This window comes from Penicillium odoratum, assembly GCF_028828045.1.
Source record: "Penicillium odoratum strain IBT 22623 chromosome Unknown utg000001l_segment0_segment0, whole genome shotgun sequence".
Lineage (NCBI taxonomy): Eukaryota > Fungi > Ascomycota > Eurotiomycetes > Eurotiales > Aspergillaceae > Penicillium > Penicillium odoratum.
The window spans coordinates 212,166-236,467 of NW_026643143.1; the positions used below are offsets into that span (position 1 = coordinate 212,166).

The 24,302-nt window shown below is 48.0% G+C and overlaps 8 protein-coding genes across 8 annotated transcripts; 4 read left to right on the forward strand and 4 right to left on the reverse strand.

The window, feature by feature from the left end:
- Positions 1-180: 180 nt before the first annotated feature.
- N7520_000078 (VPS9 domain-containing protein) lies at positions 181-2,399 on the reverse strand (the record flags this gene model as incomplete). Its single annotated transcript, XM_057134013.1, has 2 exons — positions 181-2,041; positions 2,101-2,399. 2 exons carry the CDS (start codon positions 2,397-2,399, stop codon positions 181-183), a joined length of 2,160 nt encoding a protein of 719 aa, XP_056999949.1.
- A 246-nt stretch (positions 2,400-2,645) lies between these two features.
- Positions 2,646-4,315, reverse strand: fgaCat (catalase easC; the record flags this gene model as incomplete). Its single annotated transcript, XM_057134014.1, has 4 exons — positions 2,646-3,890; positions 3,948-4,127; positions 4,189-4,241; positions 4,294-4,315. The coding sequence occupies 4 exons, from the start codon at positions 4,313-4,315 to the stop codon at positions 2,646-2,648; spliced, it is 1,500 nt and encodes a 499-aa protein (XP_056999950.1).
- Positions 4,316-6,375: 2,060 nt separating this feature from the next.
- N7520_000080 (uncharacterized protein) lies at positions 6,376-7,832 on the forward strand (the record flags this gene model as incomplete). The annotated part of the gene is made up of 2 exons (XM_057134015.1): positions 6,376-6,923; positions 7,133-7,832. 2 exons carry the CDS (start codon positions 6,376-6,378, stop codon positions 7,830-7,832), a joined length of 1,248 nt encoding a protein of 415 aa, XP_056999951.1.
- A 315-nt stretch (positions 7,833-8,147) lies between these two features.
- On the forward strand, positions 8,148-8,417 carry N7520_000081 (uncharacterized protein; the record flags this gene model as incomplete). The annotated part of the gene is made up of 2 exons (XM_057134016.1): positions 8,148-8,290; positions 8,342-8,417. The coding sequence occupies 2 exons, from the start codon at positions 8,148-8,150 to the stop codon at positions 8,415-8,417; spliced, it is 219 nt and encodes a 72-aa protein (XP_056999952.1).
- Positions 8,418-8,483: 66 nt separating this feature from the next.
- On the forward strand, positions 8,484-9,337 carry N7520_000082 (uncharacterized protein; the record flags this gene model as incomplete). The annotated part of the gene is made up of 3 exons (XM_057134017.1): positions 8,484-8,691; positions 8,746-8,919; positions 8,973-9,337. 3 exons carry the CDS (start codon positions 8,484-8,486, stop codon positions 9,335-9,337), a joined length of 747 nt encoding a protein of 248 aa, XP_056999953.1.
- Positions 9,338-13,482: 4,145 nt separating this feature from the next.
- Positions 13,483-15,233, forward strand: N7520_000083 (uncharacterized protein; the record flags this gene model as incomplete). The annotated part of the gene is made up of 5 exons (XM_057134018.1): positions 13,483-13,596; positions 13,662-14,229; positions 14,292-14,989; positions 15,041-15,154; positions 15,207-15,233. The coding sequence occupies 5 exons, from the start codon at positions 13,483-13,485 to the stop codon at positions 15,231-15,233; spliced, it is 1,521 nt and encodes a 506-aa protein (XP_056999954.1).
- Positions 15,234-15,282: 49 nt separating this feature from the next.
- Positions 15,283-16,560, reverse strand: N7520_000084 (RCC1 domain-containing protein; the record flags this gene model as incomplete). The annotated part of the gene is made up of 1 exon (XM_057134019.1): positions 15,283-16,560. The coding sequence occupies one exon, from the start codon at positions 16,558-16,560 to the stop codon at positions 15,283-15,285; it is 1,278 nt and encodes a 425-aa protein (XP_056999955.1).
- A 492-nt stretch (positions 16,561-17,052) lies between these two features.
- Positions 17,053-19,286, reverse strand: N7520_000085 (putative MFS phosphate transporter; the record flags this gene model as incomplete). The annotated part of the gene is made up of 3 exons (XM_057134020.1): positions 17,053-18,545; positions 18,601-18,743; positions 18,802-19,286. The coding sequence occupies 3 exons, from the start codon at positions 19,284-19,286 to the stop codon at positions 17,053-17,055; spliced, it is 2,121 nt and encodes a 706-aa protein (XP_056999956.1).
- Positions 19,287-24,302: the final 5,016 nt, after the last annotated feature.

Below are 24,302 nucleotides of genomic sequence, written 5' to 3' on the forward strand. Positions count from 1 at the left end.
TACCTTCGTGGTTACACGAAATACAAAAGAATGCTTGTAACGCCATGACTAGCCCGCAATGCAATAACCGTTTCGGAATATGCGTCCAGCCACCTGGGCAGAGGTATGAAACAGACTTGACAAATAAAATGTAAATGTAGGAAAGGGATGCAAAAGCAGAGTTCTATATATAGCATAAAATTATCGAGATCCTGCTCCGGACTTCTGGATGGCAGCCGCCAATCGCTTGTAATCTTCGAGCAGAGCGGCCACATCTCCAACGCGCAGATCTCGAGCATCTTGCGTGTCTATAAATCTTTGGATGGGAGGGTCGATCTTCAGTGCAGGTCGTGGACTCGCAGTCGCACTCGCAGTCTCTGACGCAGGTGAGATTCTGAGACGATCCATCGCTGCAGGGGATAGTGGTCTTAAATTCGGTGTGTCCAGGCCACGAGCCTCGGGGCCGGGGGCATTGCGACCAAAGTTCTTGATCATGCCTGGAATGTGATTGAGAGGGTTTAGCGAGTTTCCAAAGTTCCGCATTGACTCGAGTGGATTTTGAGTGGTGGCTGAAGATGGACTTGGAGTAGATTCGTCTCGCAAAGATGGGGCGATTGATCTTTTGCTGGCTTGTGTTCTCGCGCTGTCGGTGCTTCGGTCACGGGGTGTGCGACCGCCGCTAGTTAGACCCGTGGCTCTTGAGTTGTGCCCACCATCATCGGACGGCATGGAGTTTATGGACGCAAGATCGTCTTGAAGCACGCTGTGCTTGTTGACTAGAGGTTGGGCAACTAGACGACGAGCTTCGGCCAGCGTCTTTGGCAGTACAGGTTCATTTGAATTGGGTCCTTGAGTCTGTAATTCCTTGAGGCGACCAAAAAGAAAGTTGAACGAATTGTCTAATGTAGCGCCAATGTTCTTGAGACTTTGATCTGCGGTGGTACGCACAGCATCGTTTGCTGCTTCGAGTACCTTGGCAGGCGGTTGGAACAAGTTGCTCAGGCGTCGCTGCTGGGGCGCTGGAGAAAGACGGGGCCGAGGTAATGTGGAAGACGGTTCTTTGGTTTCGGGTTTTGATATCTCGGGCGAAGCAGATACAGCTGTAACCGATGATGTGGTAGTCTCTTTGGTTGGCTTTAAAGGATCGAGTCGCTCCACAGATGGGGTTACTGTTTCGCTTGGAGTCCGGGGAGGTCCCTCTTGTAGTTCATCTGCGCGCAAACTAGATAACTCGACATTCTCTAGAAAGCTTACAGCAGCCTCAAGATTGGTCAAGCAGTATGCGGTCTCACCATCAATCTTATTCGATGATCTGAACCGCTGAATGAAGAGAAGGTTGCTGATAATGTTAATACCATCAGCCGGACAAGTGATGAGTGTGTAGATCAACGTGGGCAGGATCTCATCCGCTGATGACGACGAAGGCAAGAGTTTGGTTAATGCGTCCACGATAGCTTTATGGGCTGCCGCTAATTGTTGAAGCTTGCCCAAGGGGTACTTGTAATCGTTCATTTTTTCCAAGAAGTCTCTGGCCTGAGCCAAATAATCGTTGGCCTCCTGCTGTTTCCGCTCTTCAACCGCTGATAAGTCGATGTCGATACCCAGGTCTTTCAGATTGATGCCCACCAGCAGCAAGGCGGCTGTCTTCGACCGAAGTTTTTCATCCCGCACGTCATCCAGCGTGGTTTTATGTCTCCAGATCTTGTCGTAAACCGTTTCACAGACTCTTCGTTCCGCCGCCTCTTCCATCACAGCACGTTTGTATTCGAGAGCCTTTCGCGCTCTCCGTCTGTCGGCAACTTCAGCCGCCGTCAACATTTGCCGACCAGCAGCACTTTGTCGAACGTCATCCTGGGACTTCTTGCTGCCTAGCTTCGAAAACGCACTTCCACGGGATGTTGACGCCTGCGGAGCTGGATCCCTATTGATACGGGATGCAAGCGCGGATATGTGTGTGGCGATGTGGGATTCGGCGCGATCATAGAAGACCTGGAAGAGGGAGGATATTTTGTCGATCGTAGGGGGAGAGTTGTGTACTTTTGCGCTCAGTGAGTTGATGAACCTGATGACAAGTCTTATCAGTTCTGGTGTACGCTATGATGCTCAATAATCACAACCTACCGATCTGTCAAGCTAATCAGCTCGATAGGGAGCTCTTCCGAGGGGTCTTGCACGCTTCGTGACAGCACAAAGCCCTCGTCAGCCTGGCCATCTGCACCGGAATCGGCGGAGCCTCGTCTTTCAAACACATCGGATACATTTTGCTGCCCCTCAGTATCAACGGATAATGGCAAGGGTCGGGTGGTGTCCTGATCGGCTGCCTCCGTGGTAGAAGGGTGGGCGTCCGAGCTTTCCATTCTGGTGAAAGAGTGAGTGGAATGCAAGAATTGGCCCACGCCATCGTCGGAGGGGCCAGACATGCTCTATTACAAGGGGGGGCGACCTGGCCCTATGGCGCTAAGTCGTAAGTGACTCCGCCAGGCCCAGCTGATAGGCTCATGCGGATTGATGTCCGGTCCGAGCTTTGTGCGGCTAACAGTTCACCTCCGGAACGGCGGACATGCCAGAAGTGCAAGATACGGATCAAACTCACCAGACTGATCATGATTCATGAATTCAAGTTGGCCAGAAACTAAAAAATACCAACCATAAGGGTCACAATTATTTTACAGACGCGCCACAGAGGTGACGTTGGCCTCGGTAGCAGCTTCAATTCGAGCACCAAGATCCTTGTTCACACGACTAAACATCTGGTAAGTCTGCTTACGGACACGCTCATGCGCACCACACAGATGTCCTGAGATGTTCTTGATCAAATTCTCCTGTTGGCCAGACTGGCGGCCAAGGACCTGCCAGAGACCATTCGCCTGAACGTAGTCCTCGTCAGTAATGGGGATCTGCTCAGCCACGACAGCACCAGTCCACTTCTCATGCTCCTGGCTAGCCTTGACAGGCTTGTAGGCCAGTGGGCGGAAAGTGGAGGGATAGCTGGGGTTGGCACCATAGTTGCCGTTGACGTTCATGGGGCCATCACGGTGCCACGGGCTGAAACCGCGGATGGGACAGTTAACGGGAATCTGGTCGTAGTTTCCACCCAGGCGGTGGCGCTGGGTATCTGGGTAGGAGAAAAGACGAGCCTGGAGGACCGGATCGGCGGAGGGCTCAACGCCAGGAATCATGTGTGATGGGGAGAACGCAGCCTGCTCGATCTCGGCGAAGTAGTTCTGTGGGTTCTTGTTGAGGGTGAAGCGGCCGAAACGGCGCAGGGGCACCTCACTTTGCGGCCAAACCTTGGTCAGGTCGAAAACGCTCCAGCGGAACTTCTCAGCCTGCTCGGGGCTGAGGACCTGGACGTAGCAGGTCCACGAGGGGTTCTCGCCACGTTCGATGGCGTTGAACAGATCCTGTGTGTGCCAATCGGGGTTCTCAGCGGACAGCTTAGTGGCTTCTTCGTTGGTGAAGGTCTTGTTGCCCTGGTCGGTCTTGCAGTGGATCTGCACGTAGTTGAAAGTGCCATCCGGTTTGATCCACTTGTAAGTGTGACCTGAGTAGGCGTTCATGTGACGGTATGAGTACGGGGTGCCGCGGTCGCTGAACAGGTGCATCACCTGGTGGACTGCCTCCTGGTGGGTAGAAAGGTAATCCCAGAACATGGTGGCATCCTTGAGGTTGGTTTGTGGGTTGCGCTTCTGGGTGTGGATGAAAACGGGGAACTTGGCAGGGTCACGCAGGAAGAATACGGGGGTGTTGTTGAATACCCAATCCCAGTTACCCTCCTCGGTATAAAACTTGATGGCAAAACCACGCGGGTCACGAGCACTGTCTGCGGAACCCTTTTCACCACCCACGGTGGAGAAGCGAGTGAGCATCTTGGTCTTCTTGCCGACGCCCTTGAGCATGTCGACAATGGTCTGGGGATGGTGTTAGTCGAACAACTCGGCGATGCCCTGCGAATGACAAATACTAACGATATCGCTGATGTCGTCGGTGACTTCGAATTCTCCGAAGGCGCCAGCGCCCTTGGCGTGAACCACACGCTCGGGAATACGTTCACGATCGAAGTGTGCCAGCAGGTCGATCAGGTGGAAGTCTTGCAGCAGCAGTGGGCCGTTAGGGCCTACGCGCTGAGAAGCTTGGGGATTCATGACCTAGAAGACATTCATATTAGACTGAAATTACATAACCAAACCAGAGAGAGCCATAACCTACTGGGCAGCCATTCGAAGCTGTGTAGACTGGGGTCTCATTGTAACGGTAGGTCTCTATAAGACGGTCAACAACATTCAAAGGCCCAAGGTGAATCCTCAAACATACTAGGCTCTTCGTCTTTACCCATGATCGCGAGTAATTTTTCGGGATTGATGATAGTTAGCAACAAGCTGTGGGTGTCATATATAACCCAAACAAAGAGAAAGGCCTAGTGGGGAGCCATGGGAAAAATTACCATGAAGCCCCCACCCGTTGCTCCTGTGATATCGGAATCATCCACAGCTCATTGGCCCACAAATTAACGGCTAGGATGAGGCTGTGGCCCGTTTATCGCATGGCAACTAAAGCCAATCTCCTTATCCGTGTTGCTCGGTCGGTACCTGATTATTTTCGGCAACGGGAAGCCGGTAGCCGGCAGGCCGATCTGAGTTCCATTGCTGTTAGGTCAATAGATAAATAACATTTGTAACCAATTCCCAGTCAAGTTCTTCAATATCACACGAAATCAATTACATATCCTTAAAATCAATTGGTATTTCAAGCTCGAAATCTTGCAATCAATTCACTGGTTCCACGGCAGCCGACGACGATCAGGCGGAGGCCGGAGGTTTCCGCCTCGGCTTGCGGAATCACTGCCGGGACGAGACTCTCTAGTAGTCATGGAGTATGGGAAGAAGACAACTAGAAAGAAAGAAAAAAAATTCCAACACAGAGATTCGAACGGGGAATCTTTGATATAAGCCATTCAATGTTGATCGCGGTATCAATTACTTCTAACATCCTCGAACTGAGCACTTGACGCTCCTTTCACCAGCCCTGAATTTAGTCTGTCGATAACTTTGGAATAATTGATGATTATCTTTAATAGTGTATAATATGGGTTTCTCTTAAGAGTCTGACGTCGTGTTTGTTCCAAATGACAATCAATACTGTACATGTGCATTGTACATGGTCTGGCACACATCCACATGTGCAGATGTCTTTGTCATATATATATTTATATATGTCCACGGGTATTATAGAACCTGATTCACCTTCAAAAGCATATGTTCTCGGAGCTAACAGTTGGAGTAGAAATCAATTTGGCAAATTGATAAACAGAAGCTTCGAATATTTATTAATACTAGTTGAAGCAAAAATGAAAAAGTTTCTTACGCCCTTACCTATGGGTTATGGAATGCCCGTCTAGAATAGTAAGAGGAAAAAACAAAAAAGGATGCATCAGCGGGGAATCGAACCCCGATCTGCCGCTTGGAAGCGGTAAGTATTACAAAACCAAGGCCAAGTCATAGTTAACTATGTTAACTAACGTAAGTTAAATTTTTTAGTCACAGCAGCCCTAACACTACTAGCGCGTTACTTTTCATCTAACACCATTACGAGACTAGGGCTCATCCCTTCGCAAGTAACAAAAGTATTGCCACTGTGCCGACGATACGCTCTTCAAGTTCAAGCCTACGTAGAATTGGAAATGAAGTCTAGATATGATGTGAAGCATTTGGCATATACACCAAAGATTAGCGACACGGTTCCAATGTTCATATCGAACTGCACAAAGGCCACGCGGTTATCTCTAAGGTTCACCATACTGTGACTTCATTCTCGAGCTCCCTGGACTAAGTGATGACACAGACCCTGCATAAGTGACCTTCGAGAAGAACTTTGCTTTCCGAACTTCTGCAAAAGATCAGCGAAAATCACGAGAATTCACACCTCTTGCGACGGCAAGGAATCGGCCTTGCGTGGGACGAGCAGAGAATAGCTAACAGACTAGACCTCATCGGCTATTTCAACGAAGCTAGGCAATAAGGCAACTTTTGTTTTTGCTTTATTCACTTCTAATATTCAATATCACAGGTAGTGGGCTTCTTTTGTAAACGCGTCCTTGATATTGTACCCCACCACTAATTCGTTTCGTCTTCCTCCTTTCTACCGTATTTTAATCCTCAACCTCAGTTCGTTTCTTCTTCTTCCTTTCTTCCACACCTTCCACCCTTATTTGAAACGTCAACCTCAGTTCGCTTGAGCTTCTCTTGTGTCCACAACCCTGCCTTCGCCTGAATTTTGAACTCCAGTTCGGTTCAGCTGCTCTCATCTCTAAAACCCTGCCTTCGCCTGAATTCTGAACTCCAGTTCGTTTTCCAGAACCCAGCTTTCGTGATATCTCTTTTCCAATACAACGTCGCCATGTCATCATCAAAACCACTCAAGTTTCCGTGGAAAGCAAACAAAGAAACGATCATCACCGAGTACAACTCTGCGAACGCAAAATGCAGGAAGCACCGCGAGAAAGCACCTCACCAAAGCATGGTTTTCACAAAAACCACTGCCACTGACTGGAAAACATTCACTGCAATCGTTGACGCCCCTCATGACGACAACGTTACACCAGATGACGCTCAGATTCTGCACCTGAGAATGGTCGTCACCAGCACAGAGCTCCGGAAGAGTAGAAACGCATACGACGCCATGGCAGCGATGAAAATATCGCGCGTCCCACATGGGAAGCCCCCAGTTGCCTATGCCCACGGCGTCTTGTGGCTTTACATGATCGGAAGCTATGTTCTACTTGGAGATGGAATCTCCAAACACGTCCCTTGGATGTTGGGTGATAACCGGGCATCTGATTATAAAGTCATCAAGATTGGGCACGTCACTGTGCCAGCGGGGCTCAAGAGGTCCGATTTTGATATCGTTGAGGATGTGACCCGTCATGACGGGAAAACCGCTGACAAGTGGAAACCAAGTTTTCAAATCACTCATACTCAGATGAATACAAACTGGTCTAGCAAAGTCATCGTGCCCCCCGCTGACGCCACCGGTAACATTATCGTGGTCAACATGGTGGATATCCCGGCTTTTCGCTTGCAATGTTCACCAAATTCCCCTTGCGATAGTGTCGACCGCGGTGATATCGAGGACTCGTTATGCGATGCCCTCGTAGATCTGCCATTTCAGGCCACAAACATGGAGCCTCGCCCGCCAAAGCCACCCCCAGCGTGCCCAAGGGACAGAAATCGACCAAAGACACCATTGCGGTGCCCGGCAGCTCCAAGGCACAGAAGGCAGGGAAATCTTCATCCCGAGACTCCTCTCGCGAGAGGAAGAAGCCCAAAATCCTAACTGACGATGAGATGCTTGATCTCCTGCGGAAGGTCGCCCTTGAAGGCATAAAGTGCAAGATGAACCCACTGTTCAATCTCGACCAAGCGATGGTGAACGAATACCACGCACGGACTGCCACAAAAGAAGACCAACCTATGGTCCGAGCACTGTACAAAGCCTCCGCAGTGCAAGCTATCATTATGGAAAAAGTGAACGATTCTCCTGCAAGGGGCCGCAAATTGATTGCGGAGCTGGAGTCCGGTAGCCTGGCAAAAGAATTCACTCTTTTTGTTGGGCACTCCCGAAATCTGTGGTCAGAAATTCGCAACAGAGCATTTGAAAACCTTCGTGCGGCTGTCATTGCTCATCACCTCCTGGTATCGCTTCAGATACCGAGTCTCCCCGCCATGGAAGTGCTGAAACAGACATGCATCCCCGACATCACACTCTTTGTATGTATTCCCAGGCATACACCATGGATTGACTACGGTGTCTCAACTGAAATGAAGGGATTTGACAGCACGGACCCCGAAACATGACGAAACACTCGAAATGGCCGATCATGATGCGAGTACAGGGGAGCATAATGCCACAGATGATTCTACCGGTCTTTTTGGTTGGCGGTTGGGCGACTCTCATTACCTGCATCTCTCATTATTGTCACAACCGTAGGGTTTCCCGTACTAAGAACCTGGATGGGGTTTGACTAAAGTGTACTCCATGGCGCTAGTCGGTATCAACAATATCCTGCTTACTGTTCTTGGCTTTGTGGTGGGCTTGTCGCTGTCATTCCGCGGTTCAACGGCATACGAAAGGTTGGGGCCCCGCCAGTCTACTCGGTAGCTCAAATTGACATGGGTCAGATGGGCGGATGGGCGGATGGGCGCAAGTATTGGGCCTCGCTGATTCAGACGTCGCGCAACTTGGCTCGGATAATCTGGGTGCATTTCGGTGAGCGAGATGGAGAAGAGGGAAAAGTGGATCTTCTGAGGAAGCGGTATGTTAAGCCTAATTGGAGTATCAATGGATGAATAACTCCGATGTATAGCTCCGCCATGAATCTTATTCTCGCGTTTGCCGTCGCCTTGAAACACAGGCTTCGCTTCGAGCCTGATGTTGCATAAGAAGACTTGGCAGCTCTGATCAGTCATTTGGATACATTTGCCTTCCAAGCCCATGACCGCAATGGCATGCATCTCCCGTCCAAAACACCGTGGAAGTCTGTCGGGGAGTATCTAGGCTTTTCATTTGCCAAGTCCAACCCACGAAAACTGGTCAAGCGATCAAAGAAATCATTAGGACAACTCCCCATTGAGATACTTATCCATCTGTCTGCCTATATCGAATCGTGCGTGAGGAATGGTACGCTCTCTGTGGCACAATACCAGGGCCAAGCAAGTGGGTGCAAGAGATTAAAAGTCTCCAGATAGAGAGTTCCTGACGAGACCGCAGTGACAATGATGTCCACGCTTAATGAAATTCTGACTGGAACAGAGCGTGTGCTAGACACTCCTCTACCCGCCGCGTATAGTATTTCCATCTCCCAGATCTCCTGGATCTATGTTATGCTTCTTCCCTTTCAGCTTTATAAATTCTTGCACTGGACCACCATCCCTGCTTCCATGGGTAAGATCACCGAGCTGTAGTCATAAAGCCGTGTCACTAACTTAATTTTGTAGTCGCAGCATACATAATTATCGGACTACTCACCATCGGCAGCGAGATCGAGAATCCATTTGGAGAGGATGTCAATGACCTCCCACTTACCACATACTGTCGCCAGATTACCAAAGAGCTTGACATGATCACGGCCACGCCTCTTCCAAATGTGGAGGACTTCATGAGCCGTCCTGAAAATCTTGTCTTATTTCCACTGAGCCAAGAGGGATACCCCTCCTGGAAGGTGCTTAGCAAAGCCGACATTCGTACTGCGCTTCAGGCTATGGCTCTTGTGAGTCCTAACCGAGAACCCACCTTGGATGGAACGAGTATCTCATCCAGTCGAAGGGCGACTTATGCCAGGGACACCGTCGAGCCTGTTTGACTTGGAACCCTGTGAGAGAGATATCTCTCCATGACGGAAATTTCACATCCGTCATCAATAATTGATACAATTCCAACACTATCCCACGAGAGATCTGAGGTTTTAAACGGGCTGATTTTCTCTTTTGGCACATCCTACTGGTTTCACTCTGCGCATAGAGATGCTCCTCCGTAGAGAAAAGTTTAAGGTGCTCAGCACACTCCCAGTCTTTCAAAATTTCAAGAAGGCAGGAGAGATGGTAGGAGTCCATCAAAAAATCAATGCACATGTTGTCAAACCACTCCGCCCCGCCAGGACGAGAACAGCAGAGCAATTGAGAGCCTTGGTCTCTTCCACCGTGCTTTTAATTTATCGAGCATGTTGTGTAAAGCTGCCCCACGGCTCGTTTTCACCGTGAACTAATGTGAAGAAGTGGATGATTGGCTTGCTAGTATTGTCGAGATCATCAGCAGTATAAGCTGCACCAAAATCCGAGAAACATCAATGTTGGGATTTGAGAAAATACCGGGAGTTAATAATTTGAAAACACAATTCGACTTTTATAGAAGCGCCGATAGTGTAGGGGTTATCATTGCCGCCTTCCAAGCGGCAGACCGGGGTTCGAGTCCCCGTCGGCGCATTCTTTTTTGATTTCCTTTTGTATTTAATATTTTCCATCACATGGCACTTCTATAAGAATCTCTTCATGAAAAGCGCCGATAGTGTAGGGGTTATCATTGCCGCCTTCCAAGCGGCAGACCGGGGTTCGAGTCCCCGTCGGCGCATTCTTTTTTGATTTCCTTTTGTATTTAATATTTTCCATCACATGGCACTTCTATAAGAATCTCTTCATGAAAAGCGCCGATAGTGTAGGGGTTATCATTGCCGCCTTCCAAGCGGCAGACCGGGGTTCGAGTCCCCGTCGGCGCATTTTTTTGGTCAACTTTTTACCAAGTTCTCATTTTTCCCTCGATAATCGCAAGGGAACGGAGTGTTGACTGAATAACGTATTTCACAAGCGGGTGGGCCACCTCCAGAAAACCATAGTAAATGCGATAAATTATAACTCATTATCTCAACAGGAGTGGTCTGCAGGGGTTTCTCCTTGGAAGTCTAGTTCTTTCTAATTTATATCGGTCTCTTTAGAGAATTTTGAGAATTTTCATGGTTAGATGACTAGAACATATATATATCTTATCGATTTGAAGATGTAGTTTTCGGTACTGTGATGTTACAAACGTTCGATATATTCGAAATTGATATATTCTTCTAAAGATCCTTATCAAAATCTATCGGCATATAATGCAAGACTGTAAGAATGTGATTGCTGGGAGATTAGAGTATTGGATATATTGCATTTACAATGGTGTTTGGAGGTGGCCCACCCGTTTGTGTGGCCCGTCCGCTTGTGAAATACGTTAACTGTTACCCTACGGCCGTGGTTGATATCATAACCGCCTGGTATAGATACTTGTTGCACAGGGTATCTTCGTGTACAGAAAGATGGAGCATGTCATATGCTATAGTCATAAGGAGCGTAAATTCCGCTACAGGACTCTAGCTACATTATGGGGGAAGCCACGCCGCGTGGCTTCCCTTCAGCTAGAGTCCTGCTTCAATGAAGAAGCTGTCTACCACGACTGCAGCAGATCTAAGTCTCGGTCACTGGCCTTATCCAAAAAAAAACCACACCAGTTATATTTAGTGGACTGAGATAGCATGCAATATTAGGATTAATTGATTAAAGGAAATGTTTGAGGTCCAAAGCAATTGACTTTGCTTCCTGGGAATGCTCCACTTAGCACGTGTTCTGCCTGAGACTAAGCCAAAGCCAGGCAGCAGCCCCATTTGTGCCGCACCTATCAGGCCACAATTCAACAGTGTGATCATCAGCTTTGTATAAAAAGATTCTCTCACTTCATGACATCGTTATTGATTAAGCTTCTCTCTTTACTTTCTTCATTCCTCTTTTCCATTCATCGAACTACATCCCTTCATCTCCTGCCGCAACCTGACCCATCCCACTATTGATTGTATTCATATATTTCTTCGAGTGCTGGACTCAACTCACTTCTTTCCTCCATTTATCCTCGTCTTTTAATTTACCTCAATCTCATCAATATGCTGGCACGATCTTCAAATCCCTGTTCATTGCAGTCAGTGGGACCAATCCTGGGCACAAGCATGGTAGGTTCCCTAACCCCCGACTATAGGCCACACACTAACCTGCCGAGTCACAGCCAACATTGAGACAATATTTGAGACGCAAGGCTCTACGTTCATGACTGTATTGGATAAAACATGCACCTTTTTGATCACCACCCAGAAGAAAGTCGAGAAAAAGGGGGTATTTATGGGCAGGATCTGATCTTTCCGATGACGTCAGATTCACAAAGCGTACTCAACTCACTTCTTTCCTCCGTGTCCTCGTCTTTTTTTTTTTTAATTCAATCTCATCAAGATGCCAGCACGAACTTTCAAATTCCTGTTCGTTGCAATCAAAGGAGCCATTCCTGGGCACAAGCAGGTCAGGACCCCTGACCCCAGACAATTAACCCTATACTAACGTGCCAAGTCACAGCCAACATTAAGACGCTAGTCAAGGCGCAAGGATCTACGTTCATGACTGTATTGGATAACACGTGCGCCTATTTGATCACCAACCAGAAGGAAGTCGAGATAAAGGGGGTATTCATGGACAGGATCTGATCTTTCCGACGTATTGATTCACAAAGCGTACTCAACCCACTTCTTTCCTCCGTGTCCTCGTCTTTTTATTTAATTCAGTCTCATCAAGATGCCAGCACGAACTTTCAAATCCCTGTTCGTTGCAGTCAGTGGGACCATTCCTGGGCACAAGCAGGGTAGGACCCCTGACCCCAGACAATTGACCCCATACTGACGTGCCGAGTCACAGCCGACATCAAGACGCTTTTTGTTCTACTCGTGACTTCTAAGCCAGAAATCGCGTGTACGCCGGAGATCCTCGCCGCTTCCATGAATTCAACATTCTTCAAGCGTGCCAACTCTTTCATAGAGAGCTGGATCTGGAGACAGATGAAGATACTCTAGGTTTTCAACTGGCTTGTTCGTCAAGAACTTTATTACTATCGTTGGGGCAAAGTCTGGTATCTATGCAGGAGCTCGTTGCGGTCATCCGCCATGACGGCAAAACAACCGATCAGTGTTCCCCAAGTCGTCAGATTGGTTACACTCAGATGAACACCAAAGGTCCAGCAAATTTATTGTGCCCCCCTGCTAAAGCGACCGGTAACATCTTCGTGCTTGATATGGTCGATATTATAGCCTTTCGCTTGCCCTGTTCTCCTGATTCACCTTGTGATATTGTTGAACGCGGCGACATTGAAGAATTGATCTACGACGCCCTGGTTGATCTCCCGTTCCAGCTTTCGAACAGAGACTCGCCCCACGAAAGCCACCATTCAAGTGCCTAGCGGGTCTAAGGAAAAGAAGTCACGCAAAGATCTATCCTGCGATACTTCGCCTTAGAGGAAAAAAGCGGAGGTCTTAACCGATGATCAGATACCTCCTTACCTTAGGAAGATCGCTCCCGACGGCATCCCGACGGCACGAGGTATAAATAGAACCCGTTATTTAACCTTGAGTAAGCGATTGTAAACGAATATCACGCCCATACTACTAAGTAGACTAACCTATGGTTCGAGCACTTCACAGAGTCTGCGCGATGTAAGCTAGAATCATGGATAAAGTCAATGCTTTCCCTGCGAGAGGCTACAAATTGATTTTAGAACTGGAGTAAATCCTCGAGAATATCGGTTTACTCGCCACACTGTTGATTTTGATGATCTAAGGGTCTGTCTGGTTTGGTTTGTGTGATGAGCGTGCTATTGATATCAATACTTTAAGGGTCTACTCAATACTCTATTTAGTTTGATAAACGTGCTGAGCGTGCTTGAGTATGCTATTTAAACTAAGAGTCTACTTAAGTCTCCGTCAGGTTCACTCCGTATAATGGGGTCAATTTGGTTAAGTCATTTATCTAGTTAGAATTTCGTGAATAGTCCACGACCTGATTACGTAACCCGCGTTTGCCGCAATCTTGTAGACGCGACTCTTGATAGACAACCTTGAATGTTAAATCTTCGGGATATTTATATCCAATACACAACCCCATAACATCAAAAATGACGTCTCTGACTTTCACGCTGGACCCGGATGCAATGGTGCGTATGCACGATGCTTTCGTATGCCTGGCCAAATTCAGCGACACCGTCGCCCTTGAAGCCGAGCAAGGCCTTGTAAGCCCCCACCTCACCTCGGCGTGCTATCGAGAAGATTACGGTTGATTCTGACCTGTCATCAGCTCCGAATGAGTGCCCTTAATTCAACCAAGACGGCATTTGCATCTTTTGTGCTTGACAAAGAGGAATTTTTCCAGGAGTACGATTTCAGCGTCAGCAAAACCAGTGGCTTTTCGTTCCACAGTGAAGACGGTGATCGGTTTTATTGTCAAATAATGATTAAGGTATTCTTGATCTTCGGCATAGCGTGTCTGTTTGCTAACCTTGAAATCCAGGCACTACTTTCCGTTTTTCATGGGAGAGTCGATAAAGGAAAAGAGACAGCGATAGAAGTCTGCTATGCAGAGCTTCATGAGGACCCTGACGAGACAGAATGTCGACTGAACTTTAGGATGATCTGCGACATGGGTGTGATTAAATCATACAGGCTTACCTATGAGCCGGCTTCCATTCAGCATGCCATGTTTGATCACACAAATGCAACGAATACGTGGTCTGCGAGTCCTTTACACCTGAAGCAGATTCTCGAACATTTCACTGCATCTGCGGAACAGCTAGATCTGTGCGGCGATATGGACCAGGCTAACTTTACGAGCATCACGAAGAGAATTACAATCTCAGAGGGAGAAGGTACGCCATATACCAGACTGGTTAGTAACCACCTGTGTTAGAGTTTCTAATATTGTATGCAGAACTTCTCAAAACTCCGGTAAACACAATTGTCGCTGCTACGAAGATAGATTTTGAAGAATGGTCCGTTGAAGACAACATGCATGTGGCCATAAATTTGAAAGACTTCAAAGCACTGGTTGCTCATGCCGAAACGGGAATGGCCACAGTAAAGGCGCAGTATACCAGACCTTGCAAGCCAATGCAGCTGTCGTACGAAATACCCGGCATCAAAGCAAAATTCACCCTTATGACTCGCGGCGAAGCAGACGACGATACGCCAGAATCACAAAAGGCGCCAAGGCCGCACGTCGTCAATCGAGCGCCCCGTGGTCATGTACCTACAAATGCCAGAGATTCAATGGCCCCATTTATTCCGTATCGTCCTTCGGTGCATGACAGGCCGGAGTATATAGCGAAGATGGCGGCATGGAACGCGGCACAGAATGCAACACAGAATACGGCACAGAATGCTGCACAGAATACGACACAGAATACACCGATGCCGCCCCCGTCGGCGCGGAATAGGCCTCTACGTCCGCTTCAAGGGTCCTCGACACAGGATCACCTTTCTCGCAATTCCACCTGGGAAAAACCCTCAGCATCTGCATCAGAACCAGAGTTTGATAGCCTCTTTGTGACACAAGACGATAATCAATGGGATGATATAACTCCCAAGGAAGAGCCGCAAGATATTCTTGGGTGGGATGCAACAGGTCAGGTATGTTGAACGTCTATTTGATTGCAGAACTGTATAGCTGATGCAACTCAGGTACCAATCCAAGGAATCCTCCGTGACGCAGAGCCAGATTTCCCGATGCCCGTACGACGAAAGCGGGCTGCACAGGATGATATGGGGATTCCGCCAACGCAACGCATGTCGCAGGTAAGTCTTCCATTCCGTCTTTCCAGTGGATACTTTCTCTAACAACGCACAGGTTCGCCGCATGGGTCTCTTCGAATAGACGTTTTTCAACGTTGTTCATATCAAGTCCGCCCAAGTGTAAGCTGTGATCAATCCACAATCACCCAACTTGTCGCACATCCAGCCCCAACCCCAACAACTCTCCCAGCAACATGCATAACATCCGGTAGGGAAATTATCTTATACATGCCGGCCACATTGCCGCGGAGATCCGTATCTGGTCCACAATTCCCATGCTCGCCCCACCCAAACGTCGCCACGGACCCATCCTGCAGAAGCGCAACAACATGCTCACTACCAACAGCAAGCTTATCCAAAGCAGGAAGATCAGACGGAGGAAGTTGGCCTCGGTCATTGCGACCCCAAGCGATCAACGGACTCTCCACCGCAACAGGGGAAGACCTATCATCAGGCGCAACATGAGCATAAATGCCATGCCAACTAGCCCCGATATCCTTCAACCTCCACAATTCAGACCCACCCATAGCACTAGCAGAAGCACCGGAAGAATCCACACTAGCTCCCACACCCTTACCTCGTATCCGTACTCGTAAAGCCTCAGAATCATTCACATCCAACACTCCCCACCGATTCCCCTTATCACCAAGAACCACAAACTCCCCTTCCTCCCGCTTCCCAATCAGAACCGTAAACTCGCGCCCACAAACGGCATCCGTCGCTGCAAATGGGGCCTCAATCCTTGTCGGCGACCATACAATCTTCTTGCCCTTCAGTCCCTCACCCAGCTGGCCCTTTCGAGACCCGCCCCATCCGTAAACCTGGCCATTAGAGAGGATAGCAACCGTATGCCCCATCCCGCTTGCCAGCGCCGAGACTGTCGTGCCCCGTGGCGGGAAGTCAGGTATCGATGTACCGGGCGTCACAGCCGCGGCTTTAGTCTTTTCTCCAATACCAAGCTCCCCTTTCACAGCCGAGCCTTGGACAAAGACTTTATTGAATTGACCAGACATATCCGCGACAAGGATAGATGCCTCCCACGTCGCGGAAATAGATTTAAAAGTGTCAACGGTGCCGGTCGAATCTGTGAGGATCACGCGCTGGAATTGTAAAATGTTCTCTTCAGCTTGTTCTGAACTGGCTTTTACTTCGTTTGAGTTGATGTGTGTCGGACCGCAACGTCCATCGGAATTGTACCCGGCCGCATAGACATGGCCTTTTTGCGTTAGCAGCAGCGTATGGTTGCCTCCAGCGACGATCTGAACGATTTTGTCTTTTTGAGCCACTGAATTGTGTTGATTTTCAGTGGATGCAGGTGTGAAGAGGCATTGTGTTGGGGTAGACACGTCTTCTGTGTGACCGATGCCTAGTTGACCGGATCCGTTGGAGCCAAATGCAAAGAGATTCATTTTCACTCTTCCTCTTCTCTATGCAGAATATTGGCGTATAGTTGGGAATCGGACTCTTGCTTGCTCCATACCGGATTTTACGGTTCGATGGCTTTCCCTTTAGGTGCGCATCCTTGCCGCCTTTACTTTACATAATCAACTTGCCAAAGCGGCACCCTAGAACCAAATACTCATCAATTGATGCGTGTCCAATCTACACATCATGGTGATTGACTGTTTTCTCATACTGTGGTTGTGAAAAATGAAAATTCGAGACTAGACTCCAATCAATGGAATCCATGATCATTCAAGCCGAAGCTGGGGTATGTGAAGGTATCAACATCTAAATCTAATTATAAACAGGCGCCAAATCAATGCAATTCATGCAATGTCCAAGCAAGCGGTGATACGCTCGATCCAATATAAACAAAGAACACTTTTCCCAACGTCCAAAAAAAATATAACCCTGTCAAAAATGTATATAATATGTACGGGAAGATCTAGGATCATCCTCTATGAGTGTTTCTCACTTGACGAGAATGTATGTGACTCGCTCGAGAGTGTGCGTTGCCCGCTGGTATATGTATTTTGCGCATCAGCAGCTGGCACATTCGCGGGGTTGTCGTGTCGCTCAGCATTGAAGTAGGAATCTTCGTCCACCTCGGCGGCGGGTGGCAGGGTGAAGTCATCCTTTCTATTTGAGGATCCAGGCTTCTCCATGGGGCTCATACCCTTGAACATAGGACTGGTGCGATGGAAGTAAGTGTGGACGTGGCCCTCAAGCAGCGAGTCATCGGTGTCCTCGACACTATCGTCACCGCTCTCCTTCTCAGCGTACTTCGAGGCCATGGCAGCCTCCCACTCAGCGCGGTACTCCTCAACCTTGTGCTGGTAATCCTGTTCGGCATCGTAGTTGCGGTCGAGGTGCAAGACGAAGCGCTCATACCAAGAAAGGTGCTTGGGGTGGACTGCAGGACCATGGTATTCTTGATCCCGACCTTCACGGATGTACTGCCAGCGACGCTCCTGTTCCTTCAAATCCAGACCAGTGGTATCGGGCAGGAAGGCCAAAGTCAGAACAACACCAGCCAATCCGAACCAGGGAACCACCAGGAATTTTGTTTGGTCATCAATGTAGTTGTACAGAACGGCTGCCAGGAGAGCACCAGATTTACCAGCTGCAGCGGACAGGCCGTGGGCAGTGGCACGGATGGGCGTGGGGTACACCTCAGCGGCCACCAGGAAAGTCACACTGTTCGGACCAAACTGGTTGAAGAAGGAGCTGAGGAAGTACATGGCCTGGAACTCCTTGATGTGTTCGGCCGAGGTATAGTACTCGTAGTGGAAGGCGGGGACCACGAACAAGACGAAGCACATCAAGAAGCCGAGTGTCTGCATCCACTTGCGACCGTAGAGTTTGTTGTCGATAACAAAGGAAGCACAGTAGTAGCCAACCAATGAAACACCCACATTAACCAAGCTCCACAACCAGGTGGGCATGATCGAGTCGGAGGACGGACTGATCACGGAGATGAATTCACTCTGGAACAGCTTGTTGCCGTAGAAGAACACATCGTTGCAGAACCAACCGCCGGCAGTGGCAATCAGACGAGGACCGAAGTACTTGAATGTGAGGCGCAAAGAGTCGAAGTCGTAGCCAGTCACCGAAGACTTCTTCTTTGCTGCAGTCAATTGCTTGCTCGCCGCCTTCATATGATAGGCACGGTAGTAGACCAGCCACAGAGTTCCAGCGGCGGGAATGGCAAAGGAGATACGGTATGTCCATTGGGTGGAAACGGCGGAGTAAGGGTTGTTACCGCTGCCATGGTGGAAAATCAACAGCAGGATAATCAGCAGAGCCTGGTTGAAGAATTGACCCCAACCCTGCATCAGGAAAGCACTGGTAACCTTGCGGCCTCGGTGGAGGCGGTCTTCCTTGGTCGAGATCTTGCCGGAGCCCACTGCGTTCTCCATACCACTGGTCGCAGTCATCGGGTATTCACCACCTATCAATGTGTTAGTGATCATCTTTCAAGGGTCAAATTCTGGGAGCCGACTTACCAACTCCAACACTGTAGAAGAACAGCGACCAGGCGTAGCAAATTACCCAGCCATTCATGGTCAAACCCCACGCGGCCGTGAGCATAATCAAACCGAGAAACATGATCGTAGCATCTTGAATCAAACCCCACCGGCGTCCCAGCCTATATCTCTGTTAGTACTTTCTTTTTTTTCTCGGTCCTCATTTGCCTCCAAACATACCAGTCACCAATAATTCCCACCAGAATCTGACCACAGATGATACCAATGATTTCCAAGTAATCAACCGCGTTGATCCACTGCTGATTGCAAGTAGTGGCGTTGTCCCAACAATCCGGCCATGTCTTTTCAAACAGCGGCTTGATGTTGCCAATGGAGAACAGCACATAACCCTCCAAACCAAGACCCGCACCAGGCAGGACCATATTGCGGAAGTAATATGAAACTGGCGAAAGAGGATCCACCTTGATCATTTCCCAAATGTTTCCAAGTTCGCGTCTGGTCTCCGCGGCGTCGTAGGAGCTGACGAACTTGATCTTCTGCCCGAGCGGCAAATCAGCCCAGTATGTTCCATCCTTTGTGTAGCTGTCATCCGGACGAATCAATTCGTCAAAGGCACCCTTCTCATGTATATCCATGTCCTCTAAAGGGTTGTGAGTGCCGGACATGTCAGGCCCATGAGGGGCCCGCAATCCAAAGTCGGCCATGGCGAATTGTCGAGCTTGATGGGCGCAATCAAGCAAGGATTGGCGGTGGACGGTGAGAGTCCGAAGCCGGGGAGGATGGGAAGGGGAGGAGGAGTAGAGAGGTGAAGAGGATGTGTAAGAGAAAAAGATTCAAAGTGGTGGTTGACCACAAAAAAAATTGAGGTGGACCGAACCCAATCCGGCGTGGACTTTCAAGATCTTATATTTTAGAAAAAAGGAACGGGACTTACGGAAGTAAAGGCGACTGGGCTCGGCCTCCAAAGTGGCAAGCTCCGCAGTTTCCCTCCAATGCCATAGACCGAAAATACCAAGAGAATCCCAAAATCCGCCATCAGAGAATTTCATTAAACTTGTTGGTTCGTGAACGAAAACAGAAGGCACAAAAGTGGAGTTCGGATGGAGAAAATTCGAAGTTTTCTAGCCAATCATCATCGCACGTGGTGGCAAAATTTCCCTGTCTGGTTCCACCGCCTGCTGGGTTAGGAACCGGAGATCTGCGAAGTGGAGAATCGACTCAGACTAGTTACCCTCCGAATGTACCGATAGCATAAGGTCCCCTCCCCCCCCCCCAGACCGACAAAAATGCTCGTGTGAGGGGTTACAAAGATCAATAAATTCAATATAATTCATTTTTGAGAGAAAAAAAAGTATTCATTCGAAAGATCAACAGTCGGGGCATCTGCAGATCCCCATGACGCACCCACCCCCTTTCAACAAGTCCGGGGAACCATCCCACCACTTTATTATAGCTCACTTGCACACACGTGCACACTTTCCTTTCTCTCTCTAGCGGATCACCGAGTTGCATCATTCTGGTAAGCTTGCATATTAGACTGCCTGTGTTGCATGATACCAGGCCTAGTTTGGACCCTCAAAAGATCTAACGTTGCTGATTGGCTTTTTTTTAACTCCACGCTAACATCTGTGGCCAAATGTGCCCCATCGGCCAGTCATATCCCCGGATATGCGCACATGGTACCCTTAGCGCCGGTTGACTTCCTCTGGTTCCTGTCCTTATCTAATGTGCACATAATTCCAAAATTATCCTGGAATCTCGTGCCCTTGGCCCTCTTTTGTGCGTCGCATGGGCCGGCTTAGCTCTTGATGTGGATACACATTCGTCCCGCACGAATTACTGTTACTCTTCTGCCTGTCCTGGCCTCTTCTTCCGGCTCCACCAAACCGTTGGCTTTTCTTGAAGGCTGTAGGACTTGACAGAGAGTCCTCTCTTGACGTTTTCTGTCGCTGCTCCCATTTTCAGGGACAATGAAAACCATTGAGCTGGTTCCCGGAGATTTACAATTAATGTATTTTATTGCTGATGGTCAGTCTCAGCCTGGTAGCTGTGGCTAATAGAGCACTACATAGACAACTAGCTAACCTTGTATTGCGCCCGACAAAGTGCTCAGTATCCACCAAAAGCTGACGCAGGTCTCCTGTATATCAAACCTTGTTTACATGAACGTCAGGGGCTCACACCGGGAGCTAGGCGATCGTTGAACAGCAGCTACAAACAGCCAATGAGGGTAGACAGGAATGACATGTGCCTTCTCAGGGGATACCGATCCAGCCGAGCCTAAGCAACAGCCACCCGCATGCTGGCGTCTGACTGTTCTAGAAGGTTGCCGTGCTAGGAAGCTCGTCTTGCCTTGGATTGAAAGTTACCGAATGAACCCCGAGAGGTCAATCATAGCTGATGGCTTCGGGAAAGCGGCACATTCCCACGTCTCCTTCGTTTTCTCTTTCTTTTTACTCTTGGTTCTGCCATTTATAACCCATTACTTGGGTACACTAGGAAGAGAAATGAAAAAAAATACAATAATATCATAAAAATACAATAATATCCTGGACCATATTGTTTAAGCATACGGAGGCCAAAATAAATAAACATAAATATTATTCTACATACATGCAGAATTCTCCTCCCTATGTCCTACTACTGAAACTACCCGTGGATGCTACCAGGCCAGATCGCCGTTACATTCCAGCTTTCTCCGCCCCCACACCTTATCATCCAACTATATGAGTCCAGCCACATGTTAGGTTTCGTCTATTACATCATGAGTCTTCGATTTACATGACATGCTAAAAACGGCTCAAATGCATAAATATGGCAGGACACTGGACAAAGCACAACCGAATAAACCCAAATTGGTGCCTGAGAAATAAGTCAACTAATCATCACGCCACCATATTCACTCTCCGCCAATATGTGATACATTTCCGAGCTTGATGAATCAAATTAAAAATGAGATGGTACAAATACTAGATTTGAGAATGGTGTAGTATTATCAAAGCTTTATTGAAGGTCAAAGTCGAAAAGTTTCGATGATCTTGAATTAGGATCATATGAAGGATGGAGATTGAGAATCACAATTGCAGATCACGGAAGACTTTGGAGGATTGAGATGATTGAGAATAATAAGTGCCCAGTGTTGATTGAAGTTGAGTTCCGAATTGAAATTTGAAAATCGAACTCATTCTGGACATTGTGAGAAAAGCGCTGCTCGTTCTGAGTCAGGTATTGAATATGAAGGTGACTTCACCCACTACAAATGTCCTTCTCCCACCTTCCTCCTTCATTCTTCACCACAGTTCCATTTTTCTCTAAGTATAATCTTCAAATCAAAACTCCCATCTTCCAAGCCCCTCTCTGTCCACCAGTCCAGCCACTTTTGGCGTCCATCATGTCTGCCTCTCATCTGCTTCATTTGTGCTTATGTTTGTCTATATTGTCTGTCTTCTCTCCGCTGATTATTTTGATAGGTTGTTGAATATCCGTCACATTTCACTACCAGACCACCCTGATCAACATACCTTCCCTACCACCGCACTTCTCCAAATTTTTTCTCACTCACACTCTGATCGAACGCCGCTGATTACTCATGCAGATACACGGTCAGGACGATCTTCATAATGGGTTCGAATTCGACTTTTACTGCGATCTCTACTTTGACTTCACATTTTCATGTCAAACATCAATCTACGCCTCAAGCCTCAATCTTCAAGTCTTGAGCAACATTTCAAACATCAATCTCGAATTCGCACACAATAACTCAACCCAAATCCAATATTCAATCAAACATCTTTTAAATGTCAATCATAATCCGCCATTCATCATGATCCTCAATCATAATTCCCACTTTCGATCATCAGTTCCGATCCTCGGTGGTTTGCAATCAACTGGTTCCTCACTTACAACTTCCTGGCATTAGGTCTTTGTCCTTCCATGCTTTGCTTTAACAAGATATTTCCATTCAAAAGTCTGCTTGTGTTATCGTCTATCAAAATTTTATAGCTTGGTATCATAATCGAATGGTACCGACAAGCCAATCATCCACTTGTTTACCTTTGTCCACGGTGCAAATGAGCTGTGAGGCAACTTTACACAACGCTAACCCGGGTTGCATTCAAACAATCAAATTCTTACCCGGAGTAGTAAAATACCACCAGGATTCAAGATCCGGTATGTGTGCCCACTCTGCGATACCTGGAATGTGTGGCCAACGACGTCATCTTAGTATGGCAAGCTCTCGAAGAGGTATCATGGTAGAGTAGCCACGCAGAGGTCGAATAGATCTGCAATTGGAGAGCTGGACCGACTAGTGACCAATGTTTGCTGTCAGAATTGTGGGCAATTGAGAATCATTGCAACAAAAAAGCGCCAAATTCGATGCTGTAGATATAGCGACCAGCGCGTTGGGCAGTTTGTTATAGTTTTGATGAATGATTCAGTTGATCCGTCAAGATCATTGATATCGAGACAGAAATTTCTGGTTAACACTTCACGAACCTGGTGCAGATTAGCCTCGTAGAATTGAAGAGACTCACCCGCGTATACGCGAACTAGAGGCTTTCCGCCGCGCAAAAAGCGCGGCGCCTACTTGGGTGTTAGACCACACCTCCTACTATATCTCCTACTCAGTCTCCTACTTAGCCTCTTGTTCAGTATTCTACCTTCTTTCGTACCGCATTGATCAAGTGGTCAAATGTCTCTCCAATTCATAAATAGCGGAGTAAAGAAAGAGAGACAGAGAGAAGAGAAGAAAAGTGACGTGGAAGACGAAGGGGGAAAAGGAAAAGTCTGGTAGAGATTTCAAACGCATGTCCAAAAGTCCGCAGTGTACCCAAGTAATAGAGAGGTAGATATGCACTGTAACCTCGGCATGTTTGGGTTGAAAGACGATTCGATCGAGAACCAACGCGCATGTTGTTAATCCACTCCACCCAGCTAGGACGAAAACAACAGAGCAATTGAGAGCCTTAGCCTCTGCCAGCGTGCTTATATTATACTATGCTGATACAAAATCGGTGCGCTTCACAGTAGCTAGCAAGTCGGGCAACCATTGCAGTGCGATGGGCATCTCAATTCGGGCTTGATATACTGAAACTGGTCGTAACACAGATCTTGCCGAGCCCCAGTATAAATGGATGTGCTGGCATAGAGACAGCAATTTGCAGTGAATCCTGGATTAACGATCTCTTCCTGCAAAAGCTCATCAATAATGCCGATTAGTCGCAGTAGTGTCCAAAGCCAAAGCCCTTGGGAAAGCGCTGCAATTTTGTTGAAGGTCATCGAAGATTGAGCTAGAGAGTGAGTAGGAGAGTGAGCTGGGGACGAAGTAAGAGGCCAACAAGGAGACAGAGTTAGGAGAGCGAGTAGAACACCAAGCTAGGGCTGGAGACTGGACTGGAGATTGGGTTTGGGCACGACCCCAGTAACCCTTCAGGAGAGTCCACAATGGGGTATGATCGGATCGTAAGATTGTTCCGCTGAACAGATTTGGGACGACCATTGTATGCAGTGAATACGGACGGAAGAAGTTTCGCGGTAGAATGGTATGTGTCATCAATATCCTAAATTTATCTGATTTTGAATGCCACAGTAAAACAGTGTGTGGAGTCATCCCTGGACCCTGGCACTTGTACAATTGTACTCCGTAAGAAGAAAATGAGAATTTTGAATCTCGGTGACTTGATCTTTTTTGTGGCCTTGGAAAGAGTAGCTCCTGAAGT